At 38.3% G+C, this 24,262-nt stretch overlaps 1 protein-coding gene across 1 annotated transcript in view; it reads left to right on the forward strand.

Moving 5' to 3' along the window:
- Positions 1–24,262, forward strand: part of CDC42BPA (CDC42 binding protein kinase alpha) — a 328,701-nt gene that overhangs the window by 193,336 nt on the left and 111,103 nt on the right. Inside the window, 4 exon segments of the mRNA XM_043511659.1 lie at positions 6,436–6,515; positions 8,778–8,944; positions 13,196–13,318; positions 22,295–22,428. Coding sequence (XP_043367594.1) covers positions 6,436–6,515; positions 8,778–8,944; positions 13,196–13,318; positions 22,295–22,428 — 504 coding nt within the window.

Consider the following 24,262-nt stretch of genomic DNA (forward strand, 5'->3'; position numbering starts at 1 on the left):
ATGCCTGATCTCTGCCTCAGGTTGAATTTTTTGAATGTTTGAGTGAAAATGGTTCAGCTATTTTCAAGAAGAAAGATAATAAATAAGTAGTTTAACCCCTGCTAAAAAAAATGTCCAGTCATTTATTTAATAGTTTTAGCAATTCCATGGTTTTGAACAGGAACTTTGAAATTTGGTGAGGGGACAGTCCTAGCATCAGAGAGTTGCCTCTAGCTGTCCCTGTGAGAATACACCCAGATTTATTATAAGTCATAAAAATCTGCTGTTTGCACATGTGCAGTAATGCTTGTTCAGCACTTGCTTCTGAATTTTTGGACATGCCAGCTGCACTCTATATGCTCCCAGGCTCCATTGCGTGTTCTGTATTATTCTGATGCAGCCAAACTGACGTGAACCTCCAGGTAGGACATAGACAAAATTAATTCCCGCTCCTGCTGTTTTCCTGCATCAACATGCCTTTTGTCATAATGGAATGTGGAAAGGCCCTTCCTACTGCAGTTCACGTGGTAGAGATCCGTGCTATATAGCTGAAGGTCTTAGAGTCAGCTTGTGTAGGGAATGTCTACGGTTTTACATAAGTTTTTGATTATTTGTTTTTTCATTTTTCTTAAGTTTTTTAAACTTACATACAAAGATATATGTTAAAAGAACATGAAGGTTGCAAAGTCAAGCACTCAAAAGTAGAAGTGCCAGAATTAAGGATACCAGTATGGATATATGTTATACTGCCTTCATGTACCTGATCACATACAATTTTTTCCACAGGATCTCTGGAGGAAAGGAACAGTGCTCCTCTGATTGTCATTTGACTCTAACCAAATATAACTAGAATCTATCCCTGCCGGAGACATCTGATGTGATACTGGGCAAGTCACTTAAATTGTCACAGATGGACACTAATTGTTTAGACTTCATTTTCTGGGTGCCTAATGTGAAACACTTAGGTCTGTTTCTCAGAAATGCTGAGCCCTCCAACTCCTTTTGAAGTGCATCTGTGGATTCTCAGAACCTCTGAAAAATCTGACACAAAATTAATGGCCATTTTAAAAAATGTTGTTGCAAATTTTGGCCTTAATATTTCTTTGCCTCAGTCCCCATCTGCAAAATGGGAATGATAATACCTCCCTATCTCAGAGATATTCTCAGAAAAATTCATTAATGTTTGTAAGTTACTCAGATACTATGGTCATTCCATAGTAAAGTCCACGAGGACATTAACATTTTTTGTATACGGTGCAGGATTTGGATGTTGTGCAGTAAATGAGGTAAGGGACCACACATTCAATCCTGGAGATAAAAATAAATATTAAGTACCTGCCATGTTTACTGATGATTGTCCATCTTGTACATTTGAATGAAGCAGGGATCCTATGGAAAAGTAATATATGATGTAACTAGAGACTGTATACTCATGCATATGCACAAGGAAGTAAAGTTAAGGTTGCACGGCTACCTTAATTCTGGCATTTTCTAGCTTTTGAGTGCTTGATTCTACAACCTTCATACAACATTTGTTTAATATAGTTGTTTTGTATGTACTGTGATATGTTTAGATTAGATTAAATTTATGGTACTATCAGCATAAGTGTGTTGAAAATTGCAGAAAATCTATATCTTGATCCTTTTGCAGCAGTCCACAAAACATCAGTGTATTCCTTCAGAAATCCTGCAAGGGTTAAAACTGCATCTATCACTTTGCAGCTACATAACTGAAGATAACTATCCTATCTCCTTTATGTCATCTTTTCATTAGACTGTTTGTGATCGCTTCTTTTAATCCTTCCGCCACCCCTTTCTGCTTTGAAATGAAATTTGTTTTATTGTGACAGTAGAAACAAAGGTCCCAATTCTGCAGCGTGGTCTAGTAGTATGGATTCTTGCACTCCTGTGGAGTCCCAATGACCTCAGTGGGACATTTCAGGGGTCTGTGCTAGCGTATCCCATTGTAGAACCTGGGGCCAAAGCTTGACAATTTCCACTCAATTCTACTTTTATACTAAGTTGACATTATTTTTAAAAGGGACCCTTTCAAGATTGCAGTAATAATATGCACAATTTTAATGAAGAAATAGTTAATAATACAACCTTAATTTACTTAAACCTTAAATTACTCGATCTGAAAGATTTTTTTTTAAATCCAATGTATTTTTAGCTATTTTGCAGTAATTGTGAGATAAGACCAGTCAGTTATCCTTTCAGATACTGTGCAGTAGTACATCTGTAGTATATCTGGGTTCCCCAAATCACCTGAGAACATTCAAATATATGTTCCTTCCAAAGTGTATCTCTCACCTCCCTCTTTTTCCTCCTTGCCCACCAAAAAAACCTCCAAAATGGTATGGCCCTGGCTCTGCAAATGTGCTTAACTTTAAGTATGTTGGTATTCTCACTGTGTAAAAATGTGGCAAAAGCTGTGAACCAACATGCTGTCTTGCACCAATACCAGAGTGAAGATTGTGCACCACATTTAGCAGATCATCTGGAACTCCATTCTGTTCAATGTGAGCCAAAGCAGTGACCTTTGGACCAAATTTAAGCCGCTTTGATGATGATGATGTGGACCACACGAAGCAGGTGATTAAATTCTAGGTGTACCCTCCTGCTTCTGGCTGAGGTAAGGACAGCATTTATTGTCAACTGCCTAACAGCGAAACCTGGTTGCTGAAGATGACAATGACTCTTGAGGAGAGGTTGCATCCTACTAAGCAAAACGTGAGCAAAGACCTTTTCAAGGACTGATGATAATGATGTCAGCCTATAGTTGCCACACTCAGTGTGAGATCCTTTGCCCTTCTATAGGGGCACTATGATGCCATCTTTCCATTCTGCTGGTATTTTGCCTGATGCCCACACTTAGGAAAAGTTGATGCAGACCAATGTCAACTGGTTCCGAGGCACTTTTAAGAAACAACTGGTGTGTGGCAGAGATGCATTCTTGTCCCGGTGCTATTCTGTCAAGTTATTGCCTGGATATTTAGACTTGCTGAGCCGCACATCTGAATCAAGGTTGGTCAAGAAGTATTCACCAATCAAGACTATGTCGACAATGCTTTCCTGCATGTGAAGAAGTCATCTGCCAAGATCTCCAAGATGCCACTTCTGTGATAGAGTTGAACATCTCATGGCAGAAAACCAGGGTACAGAACCTCGGAGCTGGGCCACAAGAATCACTGGTAATCAAGGACTGTGAAGAGTATTGACTAGTTCATCTACCTAGGCTGCAAGTATAGTTTAAATGGTTGTAGCAAATTGGATGTTCCTCAATGAATAGGTTTTGCCTCCTCCTGATGAAGTCCTTGTCTTGCTTACAGACACAAACGTCTTTGCCCTGAGACAAAGTTTAGCATCTATAAAACTAATATCCTACCTGTACAGCTGTATTGGTCAGAAACCTGGACCCTCTCACAGGGAGACTTTGAGTGTCTAAAGACATTCCATATGTGCTGTCAGGAGCCAAATCCTGAGCATAACGTGGTTTGACTTTGTGTGAAGTGTCAGTCTTGTAGAGATTTGGGCTTCTTCAGTCATTCATTACATTTGAAAGTTGTATTACCTGCTCTTTGGCTATATCATCAGGATGCATAAAAAATCCACACTGTGCTCTGAAACTCTCCATCGATACACAAAGGGGTGCTTGCTCTGACCCTGCATGGCACTGCCTGCAGGGCCATCCCAGAGAATCATGGATTTAAAGGCTTGAGCCAGATTTGGGAACTTCACTATCTGATGCCTGGTGCAACACCGTCAGCCGTGGTCACTCTAGTTGTCAATAGACTATGCTTAAAATTAAGCATGTGCATAAGTGTTCGCAGGATCAGGCCTAAAACTGTATTTGCTGAATTAAAACAAAATAATTTCTTAACAAATCTATGAATGTCTCCTTCTGTAACCACCTTTTATTTATTTTTAAGGCAAAATCTTAATTTCAGTCCTAAATTACTTGTGCTCCTTTAAATTCTAGTGTGCATTATGTTGGTACTTTCAGACTAAAATGTTTGAGGCTTGTTTATACTAAGTTTTTATATTCCACTCAAGAGGTTGTTATGATGCTGTTTTTTGTAAAATATGTCGCTTCACAGTAAAAAATAAAATATCACACTCAGTAGGTACGGTCATTATTATGAGGGGTTATGTGCAGGTAAATGGAATAATTCAAATTTTGATTATGAATCTTAATTCCAATTTTACAAACTTCGGATATGCTTCCTGAACCACCAAATCTCTTTGCTTGCATAGTAAAAGATCATCTCCTGTTAAACATTGCTTCTCCAAATTTTGATTGCCAGTTTAATTTGGAAGAGTATCTTCTAGAATGATCTAATGCCATTTTCACTATTTCTGCTATCTGAGTATAAAGGTTTCCAAATGAGAGTAAGGAGAAATGGTCTGGGATTGCAAGGAGTTGGGAACTGACAAATTATGGGCAATCTCTTCAACCATTTGATTTTTGCATGTTGAAGTATGTTTTCTATCGTTAAATTTCTGCCCATGACCAAAAGAATGTTTCACTTCCATATGAATTTTTGAACTTGCTTTCTTTCGTTCTAACTCCTACTACTCCCTGATTGGTGAATTTTCATATATCAGTGGGAATGATTTGTTCACTGTTACTTCTGCTGATATGAAGTTTTGGAAGGGGATTCTTCTACCACAAATACAATCTATGAATCCCAGAAGAGGACTGAGAGCATATGAAGACTATCTGCAACAGTGATTGTAAAGCAAACATGCATGTATAGTCATAGAAAATCTTGTACATACCAATGAGTGTTCTAATTAGATGTCATGTACTAGAATTTGAAATTAAACATGGGATGCAATCAGAGGTTATTTGACTCCCCAAAAATATGGATTAGTTATTTTTCTAAATTTTTATTTAGATAAAGTGTTTTCCAAACTAAATCTTCTAAATATGAGGATAAAAAGAATGCAGAAATCAAGGAATTTTTTTCTCACTGCCTATTTCTATCCAACCATCCTTTAGATTTTACAGTGCCCATTATGCTAATTAAGAAAGTCCTGTATAGTTTTTGACATTCATTTTTAAAATATGTATAGTTCATACATTTTAATTTTTAATTTTTTTTCTGATGATCAATGACCACGAGGACTCATCCATAATCACTAAAAGGCTGTGGACTGTTGTGTACTAAGCTGTAGCTCTGAGAAGTTATTACAGTACTTAGGCTAGAAATTCTTGACTCCGAGTGTCAAGAGGTTAAGATTCTTCTGTAATGCTATCCAAAACTGTCATTAAAACTTGGCTTTGGTTTTCTGAATAACATGTTGTTCTCAGTCTTTTCCTGCTTGATTTAGCATGCAAAACTATAAAAAACACATGTAGAGAGTTGCTTTCCACCTTTACATTTGTTCATCTTTTCCTAAAATTTAACCCTTTCTTAAAATGACAGGCCCTTTTAGAGCTTTCAAGGTGATATTGTTCTTCAAAATGAGTTTTTTCTGGTGAGCAATGATGTAATAGAATGCAGCTACATAAGAAAATCTGGGAGATAAACAGGAGTATAAAGGCATGAATCTTGCACCGTTATTGAAGAGGATATTACGGCATTTGGAGCACCCCTCTCCATCCCCCCATAGTGATTGCAGCTGTGTGGCCTCGTGATATCTTAGGGTTTGTACACATTAGTGCTTACTTCAGTATAACTTAAGTCGCTCAGGGGTATGGAAAAGCCACCCCCTGAGTGACCTAACTTGCACTGACCTAAGCGCTGGTGTGAACAACGCTACTGCCCCTCAGTGAGATGGAATAATTATGCCGATGGGAGAGCTCTCTCCTGTCAGCATAGAGTGTCTGCACAAGCAGCACTACAGCGGTTCAGTACCTCTGTACAGTCTAGTGTAGACTAGCCCAAAATGTTAGCACATGGAGGATCAGAGTTCAAGGCTTGAGCTTGGTGTGTTGTTTCTGGGCTGGCAGGAACTAGAAGCACTGTGGATGGAGTTTGAGCATCCTATTGTGTCATTCTTTCCAGCAACAACTCTGAGTGACATTCCCTCTAGGAAAATCACTAGGCTATCTCAGGAGTTGGATTGACAGACTGCAGAGAGGGAGAACAAGTTGACTCAAGAGGTAGGGAAAGTAAAGGGAAGAATATAAGATGCTGTTTTGTGCTCTGACAGCATCTTAGAGAATCCTTAGGGAGAAAGGAAAATAATGATCCAGCTTTTAATTTCCATAATAACCTTTAATGATACCACATTTGAATAAAAAAGTCCTCTTCCTGCGAACTATTTGTATCTTTAATTCAAAGACAGGTTTAGATTTTGCTGTTTCATATTTAATCTTCAAATAAAGATCATTGTGGATCTGGTTAGTGAAATAGCAGCACTAACATTTGATGACTCAATACTATCCAGTAATGTTTTTCCAAATTGGTAGAATTCAGCTTACCCAGATATTCTTTTATCTCCTAGGAGACAATGCCTCCACCAACACATACTGCATTTTCTGGTCATCATCTGCCATTCGTGGGTTTTACATATACAAGTAGCTGGTAAGTCAGAGTTCTTCAGTTGTCAAAGTATCGTGGATATATGAATGTGCTAAACTTCTGATCTGTTGTGTGCCACAAGTTTATGTAAACCTATGAAATAAAGAGCATGAAGAAACAACTGCACTTGGCTGTTGAGGAAAATGGTTTTATTAAGCAGATTATTATATGCTCAGTAGTTGTGTAGGACACATCTAAAATCAGACCCTGCCTGAAGGAGCCAATTCTCTTAGGCCTGGTCTACACCTAAAAGTTAGCTTGACTTCGCTACATTGCTCAAAGGTATGAAATATTCATGCCCCTGAGAATTAGTTAAGCCAACCTGTGCCCCGGTACAGATTTTGCTAGGTCGACAGAAGAATTCTTCTATTGATCTAGCTACCACCTCTAGATTTAGGAATAGCAACGTAAAAACCTCTTCCTTCACTGTAGCAAATGTCTACACTACAGTGGTGGACTGCAGCAATGCCATTGTAGTGCAGACCTAGCTTCAGGCTATGTCTTCACTACACATCACTGGTGGTGACATGTAGTGTACTAGTAGATACATGCTGTAGTAAAAAGCAGGCTGTGTCAACACTACAGTGTATAGCTATGCAGATAGTGAAAGACTCTGGCGGAGGGGAAGTGCTGGGGAAAGGCTTCAACGGCTCACTGCTGCTGGAACCTTTCACTGTGGCAAGGAAAGACTCTGGCAGGTGGGGAGACATGGGGAAAGTCTCAGCCTTTCCCCATTGCCGGAGTCTTGCCCTGCATCAAGGATGGGCTCCAGCAGCAGGGAGCTGTCAAAGCCTTTCCCTGCAGTAAGAAGAGGCTCTTCAGTGATGGAGCTGCCCAAGCCTTTCCCCTTCCAGAGCCTTTCTCCGCTGGAGGGAGTCTTTTCCTGTGATGGGGAAAGACTCTAGTAGCAGGGAGGTAGCAGGATGCTACATTGCTAAAAATAGCAGTGTAGCGAGGGGGACAGTGTTTGGGTGAATATAGAGCGCATAGGGTAGTGCTTGATTTATGTCATGGCTAAGCCCTGGCACCTCTAGGCTTGGCAGTTCTTAGCTCTGGCACCTCTGGGCTTGGTCCGTCAGTCACGAAAGTAAAAATACTGCTTGAGCCCCAGCACCTCTTTCATTACAAATTCAGCACTGGCATAGGGTACGTACTTGCATACGTACTCACACCCTTCAGGCGTGTCTTTACTCTGCTTGCCTAAGCTATGCCTCACTGGCTACACTGCTGTTTATATCTGTGCTAGGAGGGCTGTGTACGTATGTATTCTACATGCTGCTGAAAGAAGCATGCAGTGTAGACATACCTTATGAGTGCAATTTACTCCTGTGCAGAGAGCCAGCACAAGGTCTGTGCCCCACATAAGGCCTATTTTAAGATCTTATTCTAGCTTCCAGCCAACATGTGAATTTCACCCTAAAAGACACACACAGATAAGATAAGATGCACTGGGAGACCCAGAGAAAGTATCAGCTTTAACTGTTTTTTAAATTATTTTCTTTCCTGTCCTTTCATGCCCCTTAAATATTAACGGAATCAAGAAGTTGTTTAACTATGTTGGCTAGAGTTTATAGTTTTCCTAGAAGAAGCGAGCCTTTTGGAGGAATTGAAGAAGAGAGTAGGGTCTTTGTTCACTTTTTACTGGTAGTGTCTGACATTAGCTACTGTTGAGATGAATGTGACAACTGATGCAAGATTTGAGTTTAACTTCGGTCAGTATTTACCAAGAGGTACAATAAATACTAATGTACCAAAAAGCCAAGGCTCTGCCAAACGTGTGCTTAATGGTACTCACATGGGATGTTCCATTGACTTCAGATAAACTACTCATCTAAATAAAATTAAGCATGAGCATAAGTGCTTGCAAAATCAGGTTCCTATCACTTTCATTATATAGTTACATACATGTCTTCATGAGGAGGATCTGGAAATGTCTCCATTTTAAATTCTGAAATTTCTTAACTGTCATTTTTTCAAAAACAAACATTACAATGGGGAAATTAAGTTAGAAATCTGGGAGAAATTAATTACAGAGGAGACGACCAAAATACACTAATTTCCATCTAATAATAATACGTTAAATTGATATCAAAGTACTAATGTTGGTTTCCCTAATTGAGTTGCTACAGTGGTTAGAAAGTTCTTTTTTTTTTTTTTTTTACTGTGTTTTAAATTTTTCCATCAATCATTTACTGGTCTAGCCAACTGCTTTAATTTAATTTTATTTATTTTTCTAACATTAACATTTAAAATCCTTTTTTTCAGTGTGCTTTCAGACCGCAGTTGTCTAAGAATTACAGCTGGACCACCCTCTATGGACCTTGATGCCAGTGTTCAAAGGACTTTGGAGGATAGCTTAGCAACAGAAGCTTATGAGAGGAGAATAAGGCGCCTGGAGCAGGAAAAACTTGAACTCAGTAGAAAACTGCAAGGTAAAGCAATTAAAAAGACCATTTTGTCACTTTCAGTTGGATTAGGCTGTAGTTTTTGTGAAGTGCTTTTCATATTATGGAAAAAAATTAAAATGTTTCCTGGAATGCTTCCCCTTGGAAATTAATCCGCTTCATTATTTCTATTGATAAATGACATTACATTTTTTTTAAAATTCCTAAAGCATCCCATAAATGCCACTTACAATCTGTTGAATTCACTGAAGCCATGGGTTGGTTATTACTCCAGCTGTGAACACTACATACTTATAATCTGGGGGGCGGGAGGGGGAGAATCTAGATTTGTGTATTTGGCACCTACTGAAGATATGTTGGCACTTTGCAAGTGAAAATTGTATGATTTAAAGTCCCCATCCTACAAAAACATTTGCAAAGTTTGTTCTTAACTTTATGTATGCAAGTAATTCCATTGATGCCAGTGGGGATATTCACATGTGTAGGTCTTTACAGCATTGAGCCTTAGTCCGTTTACAGAGAGGCAGGGAAAGCTATAATACAGAAATTAGTGTACAACCTTACAAAGCAAGGCTCATCTTTAAGTGTAAGGTACAGTATGTTGTTCTTTCTTCTTTAGAGGCATTCAAATAGTATGGATTGTTTGGATTTTCTGAAGTATCCCTTGTTTCTTTATTTTGTTCTCATTTCCCGCTTTTTTGAGCGCACACACATTATTGTAACCACAATTTAGGCACCAGTGTTTGAAAGCTTAACCAATGTGTTTGTTTAATATACCTCAGCACACACATTTTTCATAGATCCATATAGTTTATAGCCAGAATGGACCATTAGATCATCTAGTCTGACAGGTCATTGATTTTCATCCAGTTACCCCTTTATTGAATCTAATAACTTGTCTTTAACTAAAGCATAACTTATGTTTGGCTAACGCACATTTTCCAGAAAGGCATCCAATCTTGATTTGAAGACATCAAGAGATGGAGAATCTACCACTTCCCTGAGTAGTTTGTTCCAGCGGTTAATCACCCTCACTGTTGAAATTTGTGTTTAATTTCTAATTTGAATTTGTCTGACTTCAGTTTCTAGCCATTGGTTCTTGTGATGCGTTTCATTGCTATATTAAAGAGCCCTTTAGTACCTTGTATTTTCTCCCCATGAACTGAGTTTTTAAAGTCTTTCACTGTAAGGCAGTGGTTCTCCAAATTTCATTGCATCATGACCCCCCTTCTGACAATAAAAATTACCACACGACCCCAGGAGGGAGGACCAAAGACCGAGCCCGCCCAAGCCCCACGCCTGAGCTCTGTTGCCCCGGGTGAGGGGCCCAAAGCTGAAGCCCAAGGGCTTCTGCCCTAGGCTGGAGGCATGTAACATTAGCCTTGGGTGATGGGGCTAGGGTTTCGGCTTCGGCCCTCGGCCCCAGAAAGTCTTAACACCAGCCTTGGTGACCCCATTAAAATGGGATTGTGACCCACTTGGGGGTCCTGACCCACAGTTTGAGAACCCCTGCCGTAAGGCATTTTCTCCAGCCCTCATTTTTGTGGCTCTTTTCTGTATCCTCTCCAGTTTTTTCAATATATTTTTTAAAATTTGAACACCAATATCGATCTCACCAATGCCACATACAGAGATAAAATAACCTCCTCCTTTTTATACATCAAATGACTTTATTGGCCCCTTTTGCCACACCATCACTCTGCGAGTTCATGTTCAGTTGCTTGTCCACTATGACTTCGAAATCCTTTTTGGCATCACTGTTTGCCAGGATATAGTTTCTGAGGTATGATCCAAATTCTTTATTCCTAGATGTATCACTTTGCATTTGACTGTATTAAAACACATTTTGCTTGAATGGGCCAAAACTCATCCATGTTTGGCAAATTTTATCAGCAATTGTTTTATATTTGCTTCCAGATCCTTGAGGAAAAATGTAAATAGCAGCAATCTTAGTACTAATCCCTGAGTCGTCCCATTAGAAACAACACCATTCCGTGATTTCCCCATTTCCCCTACTTTTTGAGATCTGTTAGTTAGCCAGTTCTTAATTCATTGACTGTGTTTTATTGATATTGTATAGCACTAATTTGTTGATCAGAATGTTGTGTGATATTAAGTCAAATGCCTTACGGAAGTCTTAATATATTATACTTATACAGTTGCCTTTATCAGCCAAACCTGTAATGACATGGAAGAATGTAATCAGGTTTGTTTGACAAGACCTATTTTCCATAAAACCATGTTGACTGCCATTCATTATATTCGTATCTTTTAATTCTTTCTCAATTGATTTCCAAATCAGCTTTTCCATTATTTTGGTTCAGATTTATGTCAGGTTAATGGGCCTGTAGTTTCCCAAGTCATTCTGCTTTCCTTTTTGAATAATGGCGCAACATTAGCACTCTTCTAGTCTACTGGAATTTTCATGATATTCTAAGCGTTATTCATAATTAACATCAGAGGGCCAGAGATCTCCTCAGACAACTCTTTTAGGATCCTTGAATGCAAATTATCCAGGTTTTCTGAGCCAGGATGACCTGACCACCACAAAACACAGGGCCAGACAACGCTCCTCACCTCCCCCCAGAAAAAAGCTAGAGAGAATGCAGTGATAGACACAAAAGGGTGTTTAATTATTATCATCATCATCATCATCATCTGCACCCAAAATACTTCATTCCATTTCTCCACAGTTTTTTTACCTCCATAATAAGTCCATTGTTTCCTGTAGAGGCAAGCCCCAGCCTGTGCCCAGCTCTCCCCAAACCCAGTTTTTGCTCAGCGGGTGTTTGCTCAATCTCCTGCCCCTGATTCTTTTCCTTAGGCACGCCTAGATACAGCTCCAGTCTTCCAGAGCACTGCCTCATCCTTCTCTCTCTTCCTTGGAATGAGCTGGATCTAACTTATATAGGCCCACACCCCTTCCACTCCCAGCAGTCTTTGAGAGGAATACTAATTAGAGTCAGCTTCTTGGGTATTTTGTTTTTGGTTTCCTTCCCACCCCCATGTGACAGTTCACTCTGTTGCACCCTATTACCCTACCTGTGCACTGGGTAACTTCCATTACTTCTTCATCCCCATGTGATACAACCACACCATCCTGTTTCTTTCCAATACAGACCAAAAATATTAATTGAACACTCTGCCTTTTCTTCATGATTCACATTTTACCATCTCTTTTGTTCCTAGTATACTTTTAAAAAACTTCTTGTCCTTAGCCCTGCTATCTATGGATTTTTCCCTGATGATGATAGCTTTCCTTGTCAATTTTCTGAACATCATAACTTCTAATTTATATCAATTGTTATCTATTCCCCCTTTTTTCAATTTAGTATATATTGTTTTTTATTTATAATTTCTGTCTTCCCTCGCCCCCAAACCAGGATGGGCTTTTAGTTGAAGATTGTGGAATCATGGCTTTTTAGCCATCTAATAAACTCTGCTTAAAAAAATCTCCCAATTATCATTCGCATTTTTTGTCTAAGCTTTTCCTCTCAATCAGTGTCACTCATAATTTTCTTGAGCTTTGGGGAATTACCCCTTTTGAAGTACCAAGTGTGTATATTACTGGTTGGACCTGTCTTCTGTTTGCCCATATTGAATGTAATCCGTTCATAATCACTGGTCCCTAGGCACCCACCAACTTTTGGTCCAGTGATTAATTCATCTTTATCGATTATAATAATGTCCTTCCCTCATGCTGGATGTAATATTTTTTGTGTTAGAAAATTATCTATAATTTTTAGAAACTCTAATGATGATTTACTACTGGCTGGATGAGATCTCCAGCATGCATTTACCAAATTGAAGTGCCTTGTAACACTACAATTTTCCCCCCACACACATTAAAGACAGGTGTTTATGGAGTAACTCATCCTGATCTCTAGTTTGATTTGATGGTCTGGTGGTTAATACATTGATCCATATGTATTAAAGATCCTGTGCTTCTGAGTTACCAATTACTTGTAATTGTGCCCTTAGTGTAGAATGTCACTTCTCCACCTGTGCTATCTTTCCTGAACAGGTTATAATCAATAATCAATGCTTTTAACATTCCAATTAAAGCAGCTGGAACCAGTAAGGTCAAGTATGTAAAATTTCTTCTCTTCAGTATGAATTTTCAATTCCTCCTGTTTTTTTCCAGTCTTCTATCATTGCTATAGAGACGATTTTGTGCAATTCTCTATTTATCAATAGTGTCACTTTCTTCTGACATCTTAAAGAGTATATTGGGGAAGTGTGGAAGGCTTGTCTCGTGATACTCTTCTTTGTTTTTAGAATCCACCCAGACAGTCCAGGCTTTACAGTATTCAACTGTGGATGGTCCAATAACAGCAAGCAAAGATCTAGAAATTAAAAGCTTAAAAGAAGAAATTGAAAAGTTAAGAAAACAGATAACCGGTAAGTCCCAAGTATTTACATACAATCTTCCAATGGAAAGGATGCACTTACAAAGTTATTATGAACAAGGAAAAAAATGATTGTTGTTGAGAAAAACACTCCTTTTCAAAGTAATGCTGATTTCATAAGATTGACAGCATCTACTTGTTGATGTCCCATCTTAAATTTACCATTCAGCAGTAACTACTGAGAAAAACATTTTGCTTCTCATTCTGTTACATTTATATGTCTGCCATTTTGTACACATTTATCATTGAGGACCTAATTCACCTTTACTTATTATGCCCACTGTAACTCCTTTGACGTAAATTGAGTTATTCCTAATTTACCTGATTATGAATCAGGCCCTAAAAGAGTAGCCGTGAAACCTCAACTCTAATTTGCATTGCTATAATTTTTTCTAACAGTGTTCTCAAGAACAGATTAAGTTTTTCACTTACCTTAATTGTTGTAAACGTACAGCAGGTTTTTTTTTGCAAAGTCACAGGCATATATGTATGCACAGTACTTCTTGCTGTCCCATCCCTTGCTGCATTATTGTATTTAAGCAATAAAGTGAAACTGGTAAATGTTACTTTCATGTTCTTGCTTATGTTTGTAAACCCAAGAAGGGTGATTATATTGTGTCCTTCCAGCCTTAGCAAATTTTAAAAACTGCAAGGAAGCATTATTTATATCACTTCATCCTTCTTGCTGAGTAATCTGGTGCCAGGGTGCGGTAAATTCTTGAGTGAGTTAAATTTGGCACCTGATATTTCAAGCATAATGGGCTATGATCATAATTCTGATTATAATCATACTTCCTTTAAAATATGTTTAAAATCAACAGTGTGTCAGCCAGTATGCAGTCTCATAGTTTTCTTTATCATTTTAAAGTGCATCCAGCAGTTTGGCTGCAATAGTGGAATGACATTAAAAGATAAGATTTTTGTTTGTTTTATCTGAAATATCCTAAAGTGTAGATACTTTTTTCTGAGAGTTTAGCTCTGCAGAAAGGCTTTTTCTGGCCAAAACAAGTGGAGACAAATGAATCAAATAACTATGACAACTGAGCCTTGTTGTGGGGGGAAGATTAACATTTCATATTATGTAAAACACATATCCAGGTTTTAGGAATTAAGCATAAATTTATTAATAGTGCTCTGTTGTATGGAAAACACCACTTGTTCCAAGAAATGCGCCTGAGCTGAACTCTAGAATTCAGATCCATCTGTAAATATAGGGTTTTGAGATTGAGATCATGTGTCTGAAAAATGGAATCGCTTACAATTGCACTTGGTGAGTCATCGGCAGTGACAATGAGACATTCTAATGATCTGTCTGTGTCGAATTTGCAAAGCATAAAAAAATTTGCACATGAAAGATGATTGCTTTGAAACAGACAATTGAGATCTAGACAACTTCATTCCTCATGACATGTCTCTGCATCCTCCTCTGTCTTGGTTGTAAGGAGGTGGCTGTGAATAAAGTTTCTACATCCTGAAGTTTCCTAGTTTGGGACATGATGTCAAGTTGTTTGGCTCACATTTTGTCTAATCTCTTAAATGGGATAGTATGTAGGGATTATCCACTGGATCTTAATTTTTCTATCACATCTGTAGCTCTATCAGAAAGTCACTAAACTTTTTCATCATCTAATTCTTTTTAGCTTCATTTGACTTTAAAAAAAAGTAAGTTAACAAACACAGAGTTCTATGCATTGTTGCTGATACCTGTGAGGCTGGTGTGCAAAGAAAAAGGAACTGTGTTGGCTTTGGCTTTATTAGAAATGCAAGTAAAAATAACTGCTAACATGTACCGTATGCACAAGGATTATGGGCCAAACAACCACTTGTAAAACTAGCCCTTGAGAGGGTGGAATGAGCAGAAAATCTCTCAAATGTCCCAAAAGCTGCTGGATGGAGGAGGGCTGTACCTATGAGTGTGTCTAGACCTCAAGCTGGGGGTGTGATTCCCAGCTCAAGGAGACATACCCACACTAGCTCTCATCCACTCGTGCACTAAGAATAGAGTGTAGGTGTAGTGGCAAAAAGGGCTGGTCTTCCCAAGTCAGAGAGGCTAGGTACATACACGGGCCAGATAGGCCCTCCTGCCACTTGTGCTACTGCGGCTATGCTCTGTTTTTAGCACAGCAGCTTGGCAGAGCTGGACATTGCATCCCTCAGCTCCTCAATGTCCTCATCTCCCTTTCCTCTACAGGTTTCAGAGTAGCAGCCATGTTAGTCTGTATTCACAAAAAGAAAAGGAGTACTTGTGGCACCTTAGAGACTAACAAATTTATTTAAGCATAAGCGTTCGTGAGCTACAGCTCAATTCATCGGATGCATTCAGTGGAAAATACAGTGGGGAGATTTATTTACATAGAGAGCATGAAACAATGAGTGTTACCATACACATTTTAAGGAGAGTAATCACTTAAGGTGAGCTATTACCGGGGGGGGGGACCTTTTGTTGTGATAATCAAGGTGGGCCATTTCCAGCAGTTGACAAGACCGTCTGAGGAACAGTGGGGGGTGGAGGGGGAGAATAAACATGCGGAAATAGTTTCTTTGTGTAATGACCCATCCACTCCCAGTCTCTATTCAAGCCCCCCCCCCCCCCGGTCTCTATTCAAGCTGTTCCCCAGACATTCTTGTCAACTGCTGGAAATGGCCCACCTTGATTATCAGTACAAAAAGTCCACCCCCTCCCCCACCCACTCTCCTGCTGGTAATAGCTCACATTAAGTGATCACTTTCCTTACAGTGTGTATGGTAACACCCATTGTTTCATGTTCTCTGTGTATATATAAATCTCCCCACTGTATTTTCCACTGAATGCATCCGATGACGTGAGCTGTAGCTCACGAAAGCTTATGCTCAAATAAATTTGTTAGTCTCTAAGGTGCCACAAGTACTCCTTTTCTTTCCTCTACAGACGCGTTTATGTGAGAACTTTGTATAGTTTGGGCCATGCAAGTTTTGGAGGTCATGGTCAGGAAAGAATTATTCTGCATGGTAGTGGGGTGGCGTTATATTTTAATGCATACATTAATGTGGACTAGAGCAGGGGGTGAATCATTGATATTTTTTCAGTTCATCCAGAAAACCAAAAAATCAGAACAAATAAGTTCACTTCCAAAAATGTTCAGAATTTTTCAGCAAACTGGAAGAGTCTGGTCATCTTTGGATGGGTTGGTGGGTGTTTCCTCTTAGGCCAGTGGTTGGGGCACTTGCTGGGGATGTGAGAGACTCAGTTTTGAACCCCCATGGGAGCAGGAACTTAAATTTAGCCCTCCATCTCCCCCCACCCTCCCCAACGTGTACCCTAACCACCAGAATATAAAATGTTCTGGGATTAGCCTCTCTGTCTCTCTTGTTGAAGCTGTTCCACTTTATATAGATACAGTACATAAATATTCATTGGGCCAAAGGGAGTAAGAATGACTCTTTAGCCTGGTGATCACGGGTACGTCTAAACTGCAAAAAAAAAAAAAAAAAAAAAAAGCCATGGCAGCAAGTCTCAGAGCCTGGGTCAATTGACTCAGGGTTACAGAGTTTGCGCCACAAGGCTAAAAATGGTGGTGTAGACACTCATGCTTGGGTTGAAGGCTGGGTACTGAAACCCAACAACCCAGCACTAGGGTATAGAGCCCAGCTCCAGCCTTTTTTAGCCCTGTATTATGAGCCTAAATTGGGTGATCTGAGCTCTGAGATTCTCTGCTTTGGGGATTTTTTGCACGTGGAAGGCAGGAGAGGTGGCTGCCAGATTAAGAGGAGGATTTGATTCCACATCTCCTACCTCCCAGATGAGTGTCTTAATCACCAAACTATAGAGTCATTCTTATTCTCTTGTCCATTGGCCCAGTGAATATTTATATAGTTCTACAACGTAGAACAGCTTCAGCAGGAGAGATTGGGAGAGGCGCTAGGCTATTCTGGGATTAACCTGGTTCTTAGGGCATTTACCTGGGAGGGGAGAGACCCATCCCTGCTCCAGTGAATATTTATATAAAGGACAGGAGAGACTGAGAGCAGAATTGAGAGCTGTTGACTAGTCCGAGGTGGTCCACTGGCATTCATTCTGTACTCCCCCTTACCATCACTCCCCTCCTCAGATGTGAGAGTTTTTAAGCCTCTGCAGGGTTCCTGGCAGAACTCTGTGCTCCTTTAGTAGCCTGCAGAGGACAGTTCCTGGTTCTCCATAACCCTTACATCTATGACACTAAACCCTCAAATTATTGCTGAATTTTCCAAGTAACTAGCTTGTCTATGGGTTTTTCCACAAGAGGGAATGTTACGGCTCTAAATAAGTAGGGTAATATATTTCTTTGGCATGCTTCCTAGTCAGGGATATAAATAATTCATTGGCAACACAGTTAGTAGAAATTTACAGATCTGTAGCATAAATTGAATAGTTGATTTAATAGATTTAAATATGCAATCCACTCCTCTATTGGTCTGTGAAATTAAGTTACTTAGCTACCATCACCTCACAATACTTCCTATCGAACAAAGCTAAAACCTATCCTAAAGATATACATGAAGTAGTGGGTGGCAAGGTGGGCAGATACTATCTTTTATTGTACCAACTTCTGTGGGTGAGAAAAATAAGCATTCGAGCTATACAGAGCTCCAGTAAAAGATACCATCTTACCCACCTTGTCTCTCTTAATATCCTGGGACTGACATGGCTACAACTACACTGCATACAAGTATTGGGTGGGTGCATTAGTTGTAGCTGCAGAGTGGTAGCAGCAAAGCAGCTGCTGGAATTTTAATATTGTCAGTTTTTCTGCTGCCTGGTAAACGGCAGAATTGCAACTAGAGCTGTCAATTAATTGTAGTTAACTCAAGTAATTAACGCAAAAAAAATTGCAATAAAAAAATTAATCACAATTAATCGCAGCTTTTAATCACACTATTAAACAATAAAATACCAATTGAAATGCATTAAATATTTTTGGATGTTTTTCTACATTTTCAAATATATTGTTTTCAATTACAACACAATACAAAGTGTACACTGCTTACTTTATATTATTATTTGTGAATACAAATATCTGCACTGTAAAAATGATAAACAAAAGAAATAGTATTTTTCAGTACACCTCATGCAAGTACCCTAGTGCAATCTCTTTATTGTGAAAATGCAACTTAAAAATGTAGCTTTTTATTGTTACATAACTGCACTCAAAAATAAAACTATGTAAAACTGAGGAGCTTACAAGTCCACTCAGTCCTTCTACTTGTTCAACAAATCGCTCAGATAAACAAGTTATGGGAGATACTGCTGCCATTCCAGAGGACATACTTCCATGCTGATGATGCTCGTTAAAAAAGTAATGTGTTAGTTAAATTTGCGATTGAACTCCTTGGGGAAAAATTGTACGTCTTCTGCTCTGTTTTACCCGCATTCTGCCATATATTTCATGTTATAGCGGTCTCAGATGATGACCCAGCACATGTTGTTCATTTTAAGAACACTTTCATTGCAGATTTGACAAAACAAAAGAAGGTACCAATGTGAGATTTCTAAAGTTATCTACAGCACTTGACCCAAGTTTTAAATATATGAAATGCCTTCCAAAATCTGAAGGGACGAGGTGTGGAACATGCTTTTAAAAGTCTTAAAAGAGCAACACTAATGTGGAAACTACAGAACCCAAACCACCAAAAAAGGAAATCAGCCTTCTGCTGGTGGCATCTGACTCAGATGATGAAAATGAACATGTGTCAGTTTGCACTGCTTTAGATAGTTATCGTGCAGAATCTGTCATGAGCATGGAATGGTGGTTGAAGCATGAAGGGATATATGAATCTTTAGCGCATCTGGCATATAAATATCTTGTTATGCCAGTTATAACCGTGCCATGGGAATGCCTGTTCTCACTTTCAGGTGACATTGTAAACAAGAATGAGGCAGCATTATCTCCTGCAAATGTAAACAAACTTGTTTGAGAGTTTGGCTGAACAAGAAGTAGGACTAAGTGGACTTTTAGGCTCTGAAGTTTTACATTGTTTTATTTTTGAATGCAGTTATTTTTTGTATATAATTTAACATTTGTAAGTTCAACTTTCATGATAAAGAGATTGCATTACAGTACTTTTACATAACATGAATTGAAAAATATTACTACTCTTTTTTTTTACAGTGCAAGTATGGGTAATAACAATAAATATAAAGTGAGAAGTATACGATTAATTGTGATTAATTTTTTTATTGCAGTTTTTTTTGTTTTGTATTGTTATTGAAATCAATATCTATTAATAGTTTTCAGTTTCATTATGCACATCACTTAAGTAACGATGTGTGTTTTTTACTTGTACATACATTATGTGCTCTTCTCTCTGGTTGGAACTAATAATTTTTAAGCTTCTCAGGCAAAAACTTAAAGGTATTAACAAAAAGAGAGGCAAACTAGCTGTCTAACTTAGGGGGTTCTCAATCTTTTTCTTTCTGAGCCTCTCCCACCCTCCACACACCATGCTATAAAAATTCCAATACCCACCTGTGCCCCAAACAACTGTTTTTCTGCATATCCAGTAGATTAAAAGACAGGGCCGGCGTTAGGGGGTAGCAAGCAGGGCAATTGCAAACCTAAGTTGTTTGGGTTTCAACTTCAGCACTTGGCGGCAGGGCTTGGTCTTCAGCTTTCTGCCCTGGGCCCCAGCGAATCTAACACCAGCTCTCCTCTCTGGTTTATTTTGGCGGACCCCTGAAACCTGTTTGAGGCCCCCCAGGGTGCCCCAGTCCCCGGTTAAGAATTGCTGTTCTAACTTACTGTAAGTAGAGTATGATTACAGAAATAAGAGACAAAAAAGAGCTGTACGGTTACCTAATCTGTTCCCTGCCAAGGCATGGTTTTTCCCCACAATGTATACTTGAATGCCTTGTCTGGTCCAACTTTGAATTATAGAATATTCTGGGCTGCTTCTTACGTTCTGACTAATATGATCCCATCCAATAAAAGTTTGTGATGGGACAGGAATGTTGCAGTGTAGGTGTTTTCGTATGCTTTTTTCAACATTTATTATAAAACTTGGCTATTGAGAAGAGATGGGTCCAAACCAAATAGTCATATCTGAACACTTCCAAACTTTGGGAGAGTTCAGACCAGAAGCTAGAGCCCACATTCTGGTTGGCCCTTATCTCTAAACACAAACCCTAGGCCCTCTGAATTTTAAGAAAGTTCAGATTCACGTTTTGCAGTTTGGGCCCATCCCTCTGACTAATGAATTAAGCCTATAATTAGAGCCCTGCATATCTACGGATATTTGCTTTATATCCATAGATATCTGCATCTGGATGAAGAGTTATTGTTTGTCATTAAAATGTAGCTATCAGTTTTTGGTTCAAGTCTTTTACCTGCTTTCTTGACTAGTCTAATAATGAGCACCTGCTGAAAATAGTGAAAATGAATTTAGAAATGTGTCAGATTCAGGGCTCTCCCCAATGAGACCTTCGTAAATCATGACATTTTTGTCTCTCCAGTCTTCCAGGAAATGACAACCAAACATATGCTTTCAATTTTTGAGGTTAAAGTTATATTTATATACATATAATATGGTTCTGTAAGTCCCATAGAAGAAAACTTTGAGGAATCCTTCATATTGCCAAATATATAAAGGATAGCAATAGAAGAAAGAAAATAAAGCTATGGAAGAAAGTAGTTCACGCATAGAAGAGAGATTTATCTTGGCTCAGTATAACTACATATAAACTTTCTTCTGCTGGTGACTTCAGAGTAGAATACATGAGACAGGCAGTTAATAATTTCTGGCATTGAGCTCTATCTGTAGTTTAAGCACATTCTTTTAAGGTTTTAAAATAAGAGTCAACAAATTAAAACAGTAGAGAGTGTTTATAGGGATAAAAGTTAAGTTATTCATCTGCCGATAAAATCCTTGTGTTCCAAAACTTGCAGCTCTTAAAAATTGTGTGTACATATGTGTATTTGTATTCGTATGGTATTTGTATTTGATTGCTTTAAGAGCCAGGCTGTTAAGTTGCACTTTTGAAAATGTAGTAAAAGTAAGGTCTTTAGACTTTTATTAAAAGTGTGTATGTTTTTCTGTTTGTACTATGTAGATACACGCATATGGGGTGATATCCTGGCCCCATTAATGTTAAGGCAAAACTCACATTGATTTCATAGGGCCAGGATTTAACCCACAGTTGTGTATATATCCAAATTTTAAGAATTTTTAAGAAAAGAGGTAGCAAAGAACAGGAATTAACTTATGATGCATTTTCCTTTCCCTCACAAACTTCTCTGTGGTCTACTATACTTTCTGCAATTCTGCTTTTGAAGTTGTATCTTTTGGGTATACTTATATTTGACATAATTTGGATATGCTTTGAAAATTACTTTTGTTTTCTAAGTGAGTAACAGTTTATAATAAACCATTTTCAGAAATATGTGCCTTCCTGAAGTTACAGTAATAATAAACAAAGCAGGTCACATAAACACAAATGGTGTCAACTCTGGAAATAAAACCATCTGAAAATAATTTGGATATCAACAACAGAAGAAGACTTGTTAGCTCTTGAGTAACCCAGCACTTTTTTGCTGCTTCTTTTTGCTTGAAGGGGGAAGAAAAAACATTTTAGGATACAGTGTCATTTGAAATGTGTCAGGTAATATGCTGCATCCTAGTGTACAATAGCTAAAGACATATGTCATGCTGTATTATGAAATGAGGTGGTATTAGCCATATTATATCACATAATAAAATGACAATGCATGTCATATGGCATGTCACACTATAACATGTTGTAACTGTGTCTGTTCCATCACATTAAAAACAAACATGGCAATCAAAAACCATAGATTTTAGAGACCCCGAAACAGCAACCCTAGTTTGAGATTATATTTGTCATACTACCTGCATAAGGGAATGCAAATGAAAATAGTTTAGGCCATCCAAACTCTGTGCTAATGGATAGTAAGCATGATTTCCTCTTAACATATTTAGCATTACCTTTTTTTTTTAGATTCTGGTCAGCTGGAACAGCAACTGGAGGAGGCCAGTTCTGCACGACGAGAATTAGATGATGCTTCTAGACAAATCAAGGCTTTTGAGAAACAAATTAGATCACTGAAGCAAGAGAGAGAGGATCTTAATAAGGTACAAAGTGCTTTGTTAAATATCTTTCTAGACAATAAAGCCAGTTTTACTTTTATTATATTTCTCTTAAAATGAGAGTTGTCTTAACATCTCATTTGCAGAATAAAATTAATTAGAAGGTGATACAAATGTATCTCTCATCTTCTGCATTCTGACTTCTTTTTTTTTTTTTTTTTTGACACAAAGAGATTACTTAAAGCATTGGTCATATGTGTGGTCCTAGCAAATTGATTCCAGACCTTAAACAGATCCATGAAGTGATCTCTATGTTGGCTGCACAGAAAGCCTTTCTTGGCCTCAGATTAAGGTGATAATTATAAAGGCTAGCAGGCAAAGCATAGATGAACAACTACAGAGTAATGATTTAAACTGAAGTCTGGAAATGTTGCTCCAGCTATTCAAGAAACATTGACTTTGTGGTATATGGACACTTCCAGGGGAGGGAGAAGGAAGATCTGCACATCTGAGGATTTAAGAAATATTTGGAGGAAAAAAATCAATATTTTTTCACCATTGCCATTTCTTCTTCCTCGTCCCCTTATTTTCTTATTATCTGCTCAGGTGGTTGCAATCCTCTCTCTTGTATGCAGATCTTGCTACCCATAAATACATGCTTTTTCACATGACCTCTACATGGGGCTATACTGTAAAATCAACTTGGAAACAGGATGTCATGCAGAATATGAAACATGCTTATTAAACAGGGTCTCTCAACATGAAAACATTAAATTAGTGCCCTGATTCTGCTTTGGGTGCTAATTTACCAAATGAAGTTAAAGATGTTGGTTTTGACCTACAAAGCCCTTAGTGTGTCTTCATATCTGCCAGAGAGACCATCTCCCTCCCTCCTCATGACGATTCTGGGCATTAAGGTTCTTTTGACACGCTAGAAAATTTGGAAAATGCTCTTGACTTGTGTAGCCAGCAAAGTTGCAAATTATTTTTTTCCTCTATTCCCTGTTGCATTCATATTCAGGCTCTCTTTTCCTCACTCCTTCTGCACTGGTCTTTCATTGTTTCATGACATCTGGCCAAACTGTTGTGGAGACTCAGTCTTATCCCAGTAGCTGAGTATATTATTCTTAGCGTTTACTCTAAACTCTGTCAGTGGTGTTATCCTGGAGAGTTATCCACAGAATTTAGATAGACTTCCTATATGCCCATATTCCTTAAAGGGATAATTCACTTGTGTTGGTGCTACTTGCTACAACATTCGATACTGTGGTGTATATATATGTAGGCTTAGCAGCATTTGCTTTTATTATTTTAGAATTTCAACCAATAATATCAATGTTTATTTTAAGCAGATTTTTTTATTTTTATAGATTTACATTTCACATACATGCAAGGAAGGTAGTCCACACAATAATTATTTAACAGTAGATGATGAGATTCAAAAACTTAATGCTTTATAAAACACAAGTTGCAACATCACTTGTCCAACTATACAAAGTAAATATCCCTAAATCAAAACTCTAATAAATTCTCAACAAGCATTTTTGTTACTTGGCCTATCTGTAAATTTCGATTATTATAAATGGAAATATTTTTGTAGGTTTGTGAGTGTACAGTGAAATCAACATTTATTGATGTGTAGTGATGATAATTGAATCCTGCCAAGCCTAAAGTTTATGGGAGTTTATAATGCTGTGTGGAGGAGGTTGACTTCCCAAAGGGTTTGTTTTCATTCACTTAACAGCTGCTTTTTATTTGACAGCTAAAATAAATTAATGATGCAATATTTTTTTACTTTTGTTAAGAGTTACTGGACACCTAAGGCAAAGATCATGTATTTGATTGGATCTTAAATGTATTCAAAGCCTTTGCTTTAAAT

Source organism: Dermochelys coriacea, chromosome 3 (assembly GCF_009764565.3).
Source record: "Dermochelys coriacea isolate rDerCor1 chromosome 3, rDerCor1.pri.v4, whole genome shotgun sequence".
In the NCBI taxonomy this organism is placed as follows: domain Eukaryota; kingdom Metazoa; phylum Chordata; order Testudines; family Dermochelyidae; genus Dermochelys; species Dermochelys coriacea.